At 47.3% G+C, this 12,746-nt stretch overlaps 1 protein-coding gene across 1 annotated transcript in view; it reads left to right on the top strand.

The window, feature by feature from the left end:
* rasgrp3 (RAS guanyl releasing protein 3 (calcium and DAG-regulated)) overlaps window positions 1–12,341 on the top strand; it is a 26,898-nt gene extending 14,557 nt beyond the window's left edge. Inside the window, 10 exon segments of the mRNA XM_076978631.1 lie at window positions 881–997; window positions 1,169–1,444; window positions 1,635–1,715; window positions 2,020–2,133; window positions 2,409–2,524; window positions 3,612–3,759; window positions 5,122–5,158; window positions 5,586–5,735; window positions 5,933–6,330; window positions 7,500–12,341. Coding sequence (XP_076834746.1) covers window positions 881–997; window positions 1,169–1,444; window positions 1,635–1,715; window positions 2,020–2,133; window positions 2,409–2,524; window positions 3,612–3,759; window positions 5,122–5,158; window positions 5,586–5,735; window positions 5,933–6,330; window positions 7,500–7,508 — 1,446 coding nt within the window. The 3' untranslated portion in view covers window positions 7,509–12,341.
* The last annotated feature ends 405 nt before the right edge of the window (window positions 12,342–12,746 follow it).

Genomic DNA, 12,746 nt, shown 5'->3' on the forward strand with positions numbered 1-12,746 from the left:
GCACACACAGCCGTGTTCACTGAAAACAAATTGGTGTACACAGAAAGTAAAACCACACACCGTGTTTGATGGGAATGCACCATTTTCTGCAACTGGAGGTATGAGTCATAGTGGCTGCATGTTTTATAAAGTAACCATCACCACATTAGGGCACTGCAGTTCACCGCCGTCCGTGTGAGCAGCTCTCTTCGTCGGAGCTAAAGCGTTCAACCTTTCCACCAACACCAGCGCAGAGATGAGCACCCTGGCGGGGTTTGGGCAGCTTCTCGCTCTCACGGACCCCAGCACACGTGGCCTGTCCCTGGACCTCCGGCCCACATCGCTCTCAGAACCCCCGCCAGGCCGTGGAGAGCTCCAACGCTTAGGTGGAGAACATCGTTGACATTTGCAGCCCCTTTGATATGCTAATTCCTGGTGCGCACGACTGCGGCGGTGAGGAGCTGTGTGGCAAAGACAGCCGCAGGAGAGGGAGCGGACGTGGGCGTGCGGCTCGGCACCGTAATGACGACGGAGCCGTACTGTACCTCACAGGATGCTCTCCAGTCTAATGTACTCGGCTCGGTGTCTCTCGAAGCTTACGCCGCCATCGCTAATAGCTGTTAATTGATGAGCTATTGAGTACCTGAGGCTTCTGCACCAAAGACAGGGCACTCTCTTGTGCTCTGATGCCATGCTCGGCGCAATTAAGCCCTGAGCTAAGAGCATTAGCGTCAATGCGAGGCCGATGGCTCCGTGCTGCTGAAGGGATTTGCGTCTCTTCTTTTGTGCGGTGAATGGTTTGTGGAGGTGCATTGTGGGAATTGTTTTATGTGCCCACAACACCCCCCCCCCCCCCCACACACACACACATACTCTTTTCCCGTCCCTCCCCCCCCCTCAGAAACTCCTACACCTCCAGAACTTCAACACACTGATGGCTGTGGTCGGCGGTCTGAGTCACAGCTCCATCTCGCGACTGAAGGAAACGCACTCTCATCTCAGCCCCGACGTCACCAAGGTAACGCCGCAACTTTTACACGTAAAAAAAAAAAACTTTACAATACGTAAATATGCAAACGCCTAATATACAAAATGATCATAGATTAGTCTTTTTTTTGTCCTACGACACAAACACACTTCTGGTAACTTCTGGGAGGATGTTTTGACGCCATGTCCTTCTGGTGAGCAGATCTGGAGAGAGATGACGGAGCTGGTGGCATCGAACGGCAACTACAGTGCGTACCGCAAGACCTACGGGGAGTGTGAGGGCTTCAAGATCCCCATCCTGGGCGTGCACCTGAAGGACCTGATCGCCGTGCACGTGGTCTTCCCAGACTGGGTGGAGGAGGGCAGGCTCAACATTGTGAAGATGCAGCAGCTCTATCTCACCTTCAGCGAGCTGGTGGCACTGCAGAGCACCGCCTCGCAGGTGGAGCCCAACATGGACCTCATCCACCTGCTCACGGTCAGTGCACCTCCAACACCTCCTTCAGGAGGTCCACGGACAGGCAGACAGACAGGCAGACAGTCAAGCAGACAGATAGACAGGTTTTTGTACATGCCTCTCTTAGTCTATTTTTATTTTATTATATCATTACTATGTCCTGGGTCTGCACAGTCCCTGTGTCTCTCATTACTGTGTCCTGGGTCTACAGCTTTCTCTGGACCTGTACTACACCGAGGACGAGATTTATGAGCTGTCTCTGCTTCGAGAACCACGCAACCCCAAGTCTCTGGTGAGTCACATAGGCCCAAAGTGGAGGCCAGACTCCACCCACCATAGTGGCAAACTGGACCACGTGGTCCACCAGTTTACTAAATGACATCACATTAAAAGCTGCATTAGACGTGTTGGTGATTCCCGAGACCTGTTTCATACATTTCACCTTGATCCTGCCCAGAGGATTATTGGATCAGAACCATTCGACTGCAGTTCACACAGCACTCACCTATGTTCAGTTTAATCCAAGCACACCAGAAACAACCCAGGTGTCTGATCGTGGCCTCTGTCCTAATCATGATGTCTCTGTCTCTGTTAAGCCCACATCACCAACGACCCCCAACAAGACACAAGCCCCCCTGGACTGGGCCTCAGGCGTGACCACCAAGCCAGACCCCTCTGTTGTCAACAAACACATCAGGAAAGTGGTAGATGTAAGACAAGGCTTCCCTTTCTCTCAATACCTCAGGCTAACATTGCTAACATTGCTAATAATGAATGCTAATGAGAGCATGTAAGAAATGATTTGTTTAACAGCGCGGTGGCTCATTTTGCAAAGCACTGATTCGTTTTACTGCACAGTGATTCATTTTACAAGTGAGCAGTGTGACTGCGTCTGATGTGTTCAGGGCTCAGGAGAGATGTCTCAAGACTCGACACACCACCATTAAGAGCATCGTTTTGTTTTTTCCTCCCTTTTCTCATGTAGTCTGTGTTTCGTAACTACGATCACGATCACGATGACTACATTTCCCAGGAGGACTTTGAGAGTATCGCAGCAAACTTTCCCTTCCTGGACTCCTTCTGTGTCCTAGATAAAGACCAGTGAGTCGCCACACTGACCACACACCAAGCAGACTGCCTGTCCTTACACCTCTCTCTCTCTCTCTCTCTCTCTCTCTCTCTCTCTCTCTCTCTCTCTCTCTCTCTCTCTCTCTCTCTCTCTCTCTCTCTCTCTCTCTCTCTCTCTCCCCTTCCCTCTCTGTGATTCTCATGTATAAACTAAATTCTAATACACTCTCGCTGAAATTGTGAAAGTGTTCTTTATTTGACGATTAGGTATTTTAGTTTATATTTTCGCTAAACTGATCTAGGAACAGTTGACTACGCTCCAGTGCTTTGACTCCAGTGTGACTCTAATGTGGAGAGACATGTTTGCTGGTCAGTCCCTCCGCTCAGCTCTATGTTTAGAGCTGTCAATGCAGTCAGCCCCCTTACATGACAGGAGCACTTGTTGTGTGTGTGTGTGTGTGTGTGTGTGTGTGTGTGTGTGTGTGTGTGTGTGTGTGTAGTGGTGAGCTGTGGGTGAACTGGGACTGTAAAAGGCTTCAGTGGCCACTTCAGCTCTCCTCAGAATGACCTCATGTCTTTGGCTGGACAGCATGAGGGTGTTTTTCTCACTCCATCTTCAGGAGGGCTGAAGGTTACGACCATGAAGGACACATGGCACACACGCACACACACACACACACGCGCTGTGTCCACACACGTACACACAGAGTCAGCCGGTCTGCTGAGAGCTTCATCTGTTCACTACAGCGATCAAATCACATTATTGCCAGATCAGTGGGTTCCAGCTCCTGAGATCTGAGAGAGACGCAGACGGTCCATCTCTCACGGCAGCGTGGTGGTGGCCACGGCAGCGTGGTGGTGGCCACTGCAGCGTGGAAGGTGCCAGGACTGATGGAGGGATACAGACGCAAAAGAGAGCCAGATATACTTCATACTGTCCAGTCATGTCTTCAGTCTTCATCAATCACAAGGCAGGCATTACATATTATTTCAACTGTTTTATTGTTTTTTTTTACCCTTCCCCCTTGCTGTCTCTCTCTCTCTCTCTCTCTCTCTCTCTCTCTCTCTCTCTCTCTCTCTCTCTCTCTCTCTCTCTCTCTCTCTCTCTCTGTCACCGCAGGGATGGCTTGATCAGTAAGGATGAGATGATGGCGTACTTTCTCCGTGCTAACCCAGTGTTGCAGTGTAAAATGGGCCCAGGCTTCCTCCATACCTTCCAGGAGATGACCTACCTGAAGCCCACCTTCTGTGAGCACTGCGCCGGATTTGTAAGCACTCGCTCCTGCCCCGCCCCGCCCCGCCCTGCCCCCGCCCCGACCCGCCCTGCCCCGCCCCTCAGGCCCCCACGATACCCGATTGCTGTCGAGCGTGAATAGCTGTGGCCTCGGTTTAGGGTCCTGAAAGCATCTCGAGGTTGTGGTGGGCCGTCATCCTGTGCCTGCCCTGCCCTGCCTGATCTGGTGATTTCTCATTGGCTAGAAGTCGAAAATTGCGGGAGATCTATGGATCTCCGACACTGCTTGTGTTTCAGTAATGAACTCATTGTCAAATGATCTCAGTAAAAACGTGTTTGATGCATCCGGGCCGAAAGATCGCTTCTGTTTCACCATCATTCACGTCACTGCATTGCACACGCAGACAGATGCCCCTATTTTTTTTAACCTAATACACTGCAATTATCAAACAATTATCAGATCACCGTCGCACTGCATTCTACAGTGGTTCATGTCAACAGGTACTCGGTGGTGTTTACGGATTGCGTGTCTGAACGGCCCAGTGAAGCAAGTCTGTAGACAGAACAGTGGGCAGGTAGCGTGTGGGCCTGACACGCACTCGTGTCCTGCTGTTGTGCAAAGATTTCCACACTACAGACAGAGAATAACAAAGCGACCTCTGACACAGAATGTCTGATCTGAGCTTGTAGCCTAACTTCACCTTTACTTTACTGAAGAAACACCGGGTCCTTTCCTCTGTTACGTCTTGACGCTCACTGAATGTGTGCTGGATTGTAATCTGCACAGTACCCACAAACATCCAGCCGCCCACCTGTGTGGGTCAGTTGCTGCTATGTGGTTATTATGGACAGTATGTTAGCTGTTCTGCACTTAGTTGGTGGTGTGTATCCTGTTTTACACACAAACACTGTAAAGAAAGGCTGGACCTGTGGGTCATTAGGCCCAGCGTGAAGTACAGCAATTATACCGCAGCTTGTAGTCAGCGCTAAACTAATTATATTGTATTTACACAGATGGCTAGACAGGAATCAGAAGGTTGTAGGGCTGGGATGAAGCATGCACGCAGATACACACACACACACACACACACACAAACACACACGCACACACATATACACACACACACACACACAAACACACACACACGCATACACAGACACACGCACACACACACAGTGGTGTGCAGGAAGGGTGTGTGTGTGTATCCTGTTTATTGCACACTGGCATGCTTCAAAGTGCTTCAAAGTGCTCTGTTCAATTTGCGTGTCTTACGTGTCTCTATCCATGTTCTGTCTTTCCTCTATTGCTTTGTTTCTCTCTCTCTCTCTCTCTCTCTCTCTCTCTCTCTCTCTCTCTCTCTCTCTCTCTCTCCCATCTGGTGGTCCACCTCTTCAGCTCTGGGGGATAATCAAGCAAGGCTACAAGTGTAAAGGTATACTCTCTCTCCCTCTCTCCCTCTCTCTTCACCTGTGATCAGTACATTTCACGATGTCATCCGTGACCTTCCCACAATGCCCTTCAGTTTCAGTCTGACCACAGTAGTGTAAAGTTTAATGTGTTCACTACTTAATCTTCACACTCTCAACCTTGTTGGCTCGGGAGTGGAGTGTGTTATTTGAACTGGGATCTCACCCACAGATGGCTCAGACTAGCCCTGTGTAACACTAAACACAATATCCTATATAAATATAGGTTATAATAATGTAAACATAGATTCATACATTATCACCTCATGATATGTTATACCACTTTTAAATTATTATGAGAATACATTTTGTTTGTCTGCAGCTGCATTACTCATGAAAGACTCAATGATTAGTCCATGCGTGTTGATTTAGAAGTGCGCCCCCTGTCTGCAGACTGCGGCGTGAACTGCCATAAACAGTGTCGTGAGCTGCTGGTGTTAGCGTGTCGTCGCCTGCCCCGCTCAACGTCCCTGGGCAGCGTGTCGCCTGGGGCCCCCGCCCACAGCTCTCTGCCCAGCAGCCCCACACTACCCATCTGTAAAGGTAAGGCCCGCCCCCAACAGACATTCAGGGGTGGGGTTAATCTAATGTGGGGGGCGGGGTAAACATTTGTGGGGTTCACATGGAGTCAGGCTGGGTCATACAGAAGTAAAACATTACAATTAATGTCAGAAGTTAGTTACCTCCTCCCTCTTCCTCCTCCCTCTTCCTCCTCCCTGATGTCCCATGTGCCCGGTCAGATGAAGATGAGGTGTTTGAGTTCCCCGCCCTGCCCCCTAGTGGGGGCGTGCCAGCCCTGGAGGGGCAGTCCATCACGCTGGTGACGGGCTCCGCCCAGCGCATCTCCGTCCGGCTACAGCGCACCACGACCAGCCAGGCCACGCAGACGGAGCCCCTGTGGCCCGAACACGGCTGGGCCCCGGCCGGCTTGGGCTCCCACACCTTCCCCAAGATGCGCTGCAGGCTGCACCGCAAGACGTCGAAGAGCAAAGGCTTCGCACGCTGGGAGAACGAGACGCAGGAGGCGCCGTTGAGCGGCGTGGACGCGGCCCAGGGCCGGAGGGACTTGCAGGAGCAGACGGAGGACGCGGAGAGGAGTGGAGTCGGGCTCCCGCATCCCCACAGCACCGACTCTGAGGTGAACGAGCTGCTTTTATTTGTCTCTACACCTGATAGGAGCCGTGACGTTAACGGCCTCACAGGGACATACTGATAACGTCAACATACACAACATGTTGCAACATAAGGCAACATACACAACTTTAGTCGGCATACATAATCTGTAAGAAAATATGCTTATGTAAGACAACAGCTGGAATAATATGTAATATTAGTATTATAAATAATACTGTAGAAAAGATTATTTTAAAAAGTTTTAAGAAACCACATGCTACCAAGACTGCGCTAGCACATATACCTAAACACGGGCCTGGAGCCTGCAGTAATTCTCCTTTGGCACGACATGACGGTAAGAGAGGCCTAAACCCCGCCCCCCTGCTCCTGCCCCGCCTCCGCACTGCCGCTCCACACTATCTCCTTCCTTTAGGGTCTCACGGCATCTTGTTCTTAATGCTCCGCCTCCTCCATCACTGTGGAGACGGCCCGGAGACTGGTGGAGAGAGGAGGGGGCGGAGCTTAGGCCTCCGGTGCCGTTTAGTACCGAGCGACCTTTCTGCCAGTACCATCTGCTTGAATTAAAGGGGCCGTTTTAGATCTCAGGAGAAGGTTAATCCAGATGAAGGGGCCTAGCTTGATAAGTTCAGCTAATGCATGTGATCTTTACAGTATGTCATGTGTTTATTATGAAATATGGTATATTACATTATAAAACAGGTCAGTAGGGGATTGCTGGCAGTGTATGGATGGATATGTACCCAGGGCATGTGAACGTGAATTCTGTTAGCTTACGTTTATTTTGGTTATCTTTTTAACTCCCAAGGTCTTGGAAATGTAAACAGAAAATGAGTTTTTTTTTTTTGTTTTGTTAAGGCATGTTACAAAAAGTGCTTAAAACTCTCGGACAGGCAGAGATAATTGCTTTAAAGATGCTGCAAACAATCTTCTTATTTAACTCTTAATCTTTGGAACAGTATTCCTGAATTTCAGAAACTCAAAATCGTTTGTTTAATCCAAATGTTACGTCTCACCCTTAGAATATTGAGTCTTATATTAATACTTTATAATGTCATAATTTTCTGTTGCATTCCTAATTATTTTTCTTACAAAGCCTTTAGTCTTTCAATTGTTTTATATGAAATGATGTTGTTATTTTTGATATGAAGCTCAGCTTGTCTGGTCCTCCCACAGATCAGCTGACTTGGTAGAGTGGAGGGTGTGTGCAGACCCCGACGGAGGCTCCCTGTGTCTCCCCCCCGAGGACTCTCCTCTCTGGGCAGCATGCTGGTGTGCATCAGGCCCCCGACGGAGCAGGAATAGCCTCACACTGCCTCCACCACCTCCACCCGAGCTACTGTTCAGAAGGGCGGTCAGCTCCCGGACTGAGTGACAGAGGTGGAGGTGGGGGGGGGTGTTCTGGGGTGGGACTCAGGGGTCGGGGGTGGGGGAGGCGTTTTGTGCACAGGAACCAGGACTGGGCCGGTGCTGTGTGGTACCAGTCCGGATGATCAAGATGCTGTTTTGAACTCTGCAGTGCACGTGAGGTTCTCCTGTGCTCACGTGGAAACGTGGGATTTTTCGTTGGTTTTTGGACATTTATTTTTGGGGCTAATTGACATATGAAATGAGTGGTGAGCGTTCTTCAGTGGGCATCTCTGCTCTCCTCTCTGCTATGGGCAGACAGCAATGTCTCGAATACGTTTCCTGTGGTACAGGTTTATGTTTGAGAAAAACCCCATCTTGGCTTGCAAGATCATGTGAACAGAGAGGGTCTGAATATTAAATTCAAATATAAAAAATTAAATATTAAGATAAAGAAATTAAATATTAAATTGCCAGTGAGCTACACACAATGTTACTTATATTTAAAACACACTACATGAAACTAAAGTTATTCATATTGATTTGGTAGCTTACTTGTAGAATTTCTGAATATCTTTTATGAGATCGTGAGAGGTTGTGTATAGGTGAACAGGGATATGAATTATAATAGTTTGTAATGTTTCAGCAAAGATGCTTAGGACACACTGAAGGGATGTTAGAGTGGAATGATCAACTAAACATATCACGGTTTCACTGTATTTATTGAAAATAGGGGAAATTCACAGAACAAAAAAGCTTGTTGTTAAACAAAAACCATTTATACAGTTTTGGACTGATGTTCATAGTCAAAACATGAATTTGCATGGATTTAAAGAACATACCCAGTACTTATGAGACAAATATCAGCTCTTAATCATTTAGAATCTTGTATATTTGATAACATATTTTAAGAACACCATAAATGTGAGTATTACCTTGAATGAAAAGCTGAAGCCCGGTCTGACTGAGGAAAGGTGTACGTGCTGAGCTAAAAAGAGAGTAAAAGTGTTAGTGACCATGGCTAACATGGCTAGCATTGTTGAGACAAACACAGGTTTGTTGATGGGCTCAGGTTGGCGAGCGATGTCGTGTAGATGTAGATGTAATAGATGAAAATCCGTTTTAAAATTGTATATTGAAAAAGTCTATGGTGAGGTGTCCACACAATTATATGTGACTAATCGTGAAAGCATGACACCATAACCACGTTAGTGCGCAGATCAACGTGGGATCAGCAGCAGTGCAGAAAGGCGTGTGAATATAATAAGTGTTAATGCGGTTGCTGTGCCAATGTTAAGACACGGATGACACTACTTGTCTTTGAGCTGTGTCTCGTTTTTCGTTGTGAGCTTAAGGACAAGGTACGCAGCTTAGACGAGTGTCAGAGAGTAAAATCAGCTACAGCCGTTTAATAAAGTGATAAACAATCATAAACAATCAGATAAACACATTAAAAATAAGGTATCGCGAATGACAGCATTTACGTTGATGTAATGTTATGTAATGATTTTTGTTTTATTGTGTAGATAATAACTGGTCTTTACTGCTGTACATGTGCACATCTGAATCAAGCCTTGAAATGTTTTATTCATGTGCTTCTGAATAGACTGAACAAGGCACCTGACTGCAGAGGTGACCTTCAACTTAATATATCAACCATAAGATCAGTGTTACCAAGCAGGCTTGGGGGAACACTTGGCACTAGGCACTATATATGTGTGTGTGTGTGTGTGTGTGTGTGTGTGTGTGTGTGTGTGTGTGTGTGTGTGTGTGTGTGTGTGTGTGTGTGTGTGTGTGTGTGTGAGAGAGAGAGAGAGAGAGAGAGAGAGAGAGAGAGAGAGAGAGAGAGAGAGAGAGATGGACTGAGTGTCTCCTCTCATCTTCTTTGTCCGTTGTTCTGTTGCTGGCCAGATGTTTGTCCTGGCTACTGTTGCCAGGTGCTAGGGGATGGAATAGGAAAGTCGGTGCATCGCCAAGGAAACACAAAGTTTCAGAGATTTCGTGTCCAGATCAGTTACACGTCAAGATTAACCCGGGGTAGAGACAGAGACAGGCCAGGGCATGCACACACACACACAGATGGACATGTAGACTGAATGTTTGTCTAGGTGGGATCAGGTTGTATTGATTACATCCGAAGGCCAGAAAAAGGCACAAGAACTGCAGTAGTGTTATTCAGGGGTGACACTGAGGCCATGAAGACTAGACTTATTTTCTACCTGACTGGAGCCTGTGACATATTTCTACTGCTATGAAGTTACACTGTGATAAATAAAAACATATTACATTTACAATTGTGGCATTTGGCAAATGCCCTGTTTCAGAGCAACTTAAAAATGTTCTTAGTGGTCTCTGTCACATACATATTCTGATTTGAGCATAGACAGGCTTGAGAATACCATCAAGCTACGACCCTGTCTAGAGTGGAACAAAGACTATAAACTAAGGAGCAGTTTTTTTGTTAAGTCCCTCTAATAAGTGTCTAAAGACGTTTGTCCCACCACCTGGGTGCAGGACAGAGAAGAGTCTCGATGTCTTCTTGATGTGTCTTGAGGGACGGAGGGTTGAGTGGAGCTATACTAGAGGCTTAAAGGTAACAAGGTGCTTTCAGGTATTTGGGAGCTGGTCCAGTGATGTTTTGAAGGTGAACGCCAGTGTTTTCAATCTGACTGGTGATTGTTAAGTAGACACTGGTGAGTGTTAAGTAGACACCGGTGAGTGTTAGGTAGACACCGGTGAGTGTTAAGTAGACACTGGTGATGGTCATGTAGACACTGGTGATGGTCATGTAGACACTGGTGAGGGTTAAGTAGACACTGGTGAGGGTTAAGTAGACACTGGTGATGGTCATGTAGACACTGGTGAGTGTTAAGTAGACACTGGTGATGGTCATGTAGACACTGGTGAGGGTTAAGTAGACACTGGTGATGGTCATGTAGACACTGGTGAGTGTTAAGTAGACACTGGTGCAAACCCCATGCAGCTCGCAAACAGACATGTTGAGTAAAAACCAAACTGCCTTGGTAAAAGTCTCTGTGAGCTCCTGAGCAGACGGTGTAATGAGTTAAGTGGTTACAGTTGGGGACACATTCCTTCAGGGTCACTGTTGATGTATTTTATATTAAATTATTCTCGCATAGGCTAATAATGCAATCTTCATAATCATGTTAGTAATTATTATTGACTGGTGTACTTGAGAAAATGTGATTTTAATTTTATTAATGTCACTCGTTCAGTCTAACACATGGTAAATGTTTCACATGATCAGTACATATGAATTGGTAGCAGGTTCCACTTATCATATGCACAAAGAACTCATAGTGAGTTTGCGGTCTTTAAAAAAAATCAACCAAAAATCTGCGTTTGATTGGCTCTACACTGTGATACAGTTCTAATAAGGAAATTAGATTAAACTAGCTGTTTAGTGTAGGTTTGCCATATTTTGAGCGATGTTTTTATGGGCTATGGGTCGGCCCAATCTTTCTGGTTGATACGAATGTCTCAGGGGTTTATCTGACCTGACCCAATGTATCGAATTGAGGGACTTATGTTCTTATCCTTTGGAAGAAAAAATATATTTGTTTTGAAATTTAGATGAAAATAACCCCATAACTAATGAAGTATTATTTTCAACAATTAATTTAATGCTATTTAAAATATGTTGTATGTAAAAGTGTATTTTTATAGAGAAACTAAGCATCTTGATTGTCTTGTGGGTGGATGCACGTTTGACACTCGTACCGTGTCTGTGTTGGAACATGAAGGATAAATGTAATTTCTTGTTTGTTCAGCCCCTCTAACGGTCCTGTCCCTCTAACATTCCTGTCCCATTCAGTCCCTCTAACGGTCCTGTCCCCTTCAGTCCCTCTAACGGTCCTGTCCCCTTCAGCCCCTCTAACGGTCCTGTCCCCTTCAGCCCCTCTAACGGTCCTGTCCCCTTCAGCCCCTCTAACGGTCCTGTCCCTCTAACGGTCCTGTCCCCTTCAGTCCTCTAACGGTCCTGTCCCCTTCAGTCCTCTAACGGTCCTGTCCCCTTCAGTCCTCTAACGGTCCTGTCCCCTTCAGCCCCTCTAACGGTCCTGTCCCCTTCAGTCCCTCTAACGGTCCTGTCCCCTTCAGCCCCTCTAACGGTCCTGTCCCTCTAACGGTCCTGTCCCCTTCAGTCCCTCTAATGGTCCTGTCCCTCTAACGGTCCTGTCCCCTTCAGTCCCTCTAACGGTCCTGTCCCCTTCAGCCCCTCTAACGGTCCTGTCCCTCTAACGGTCCTGTCCCCTTCAGTCCTCTAACGGTCCAGCCCCTCTAACGGTCCTGTCCCATTCAGCCCCTCTAACGGTCCTGTCCCCTTCAGTCCTCTAACGGTCCTGTCCCCTTCAGTCCTCTAACGGTCCTGTCCCCTTCAGTCCCTCTAACGGTCCTGTCCCCTTCAGTCCCTCTAACGGTCCTGTCCCCTTCAGTCCCTCTAACGGTCCTGTCCCCTTCAGTCCCTCCTGTCCTCTTCTCTCACCTTTGACCAATCTGTGCTCATCTTTACACTACACCGATAAATACCACAGGATCATTTAACAGGTGGAATGAAGCCCCCACAGCCTTTTAAACTGTTGTCACGCCATAGTGCAATTACTGCTCTGAACTTCACATGTAGTCTCTGAAATAAATGTGTCCGTTTGGGAACCTTTGAGTGCTTATTTTCCTTATATTTCTTGTAATAATTCAAATTAAACATTCACGTAACTTTTATATGTTCTACACTCAGCGAACCCTTGATGTAAGAACACTCACATCATAGGTACACGTTACACGTCTCTACAAGAATTCTGCTGGCCTGGAGTCCGTTAGCCGTTTCTAGCCCTCCCAGCAGATGTGTGTGCACTGGTATGGGTGTATGAAGATGGAGGTTCAGATGAAGGTTCATCTACAGCCATACTGTGATCCAGTCTCCGGTGTCACTGCCCTGTTCTCCGCGCTGGGACAAAGTGCTCAGATACTGAACGTCTGGCATGAAGACCAATTTCAGCAGAACACGCAGACTGAGCATTTTTAAAAGGTGCCCGGCAGGCACGAAGAACTGATATGACG

The sequence above is a fragment of the Brachyhypopomus gauderio genome, chromosome 17 (genome assembly GCF_052324685.1).
Source record: "Brachyhypopomus gauderio isolate BG-103 chromosome 17, BGAUD_0.2, whole genome shotgun sequence".
NCBI classification, from domain to species: Eukaryota; Metazoa; Chordata; class Actinopteri; order Gymnotiformes; family Hypopomidae; genus Brachyhypopomus; species Brachyhypopomus gauderio.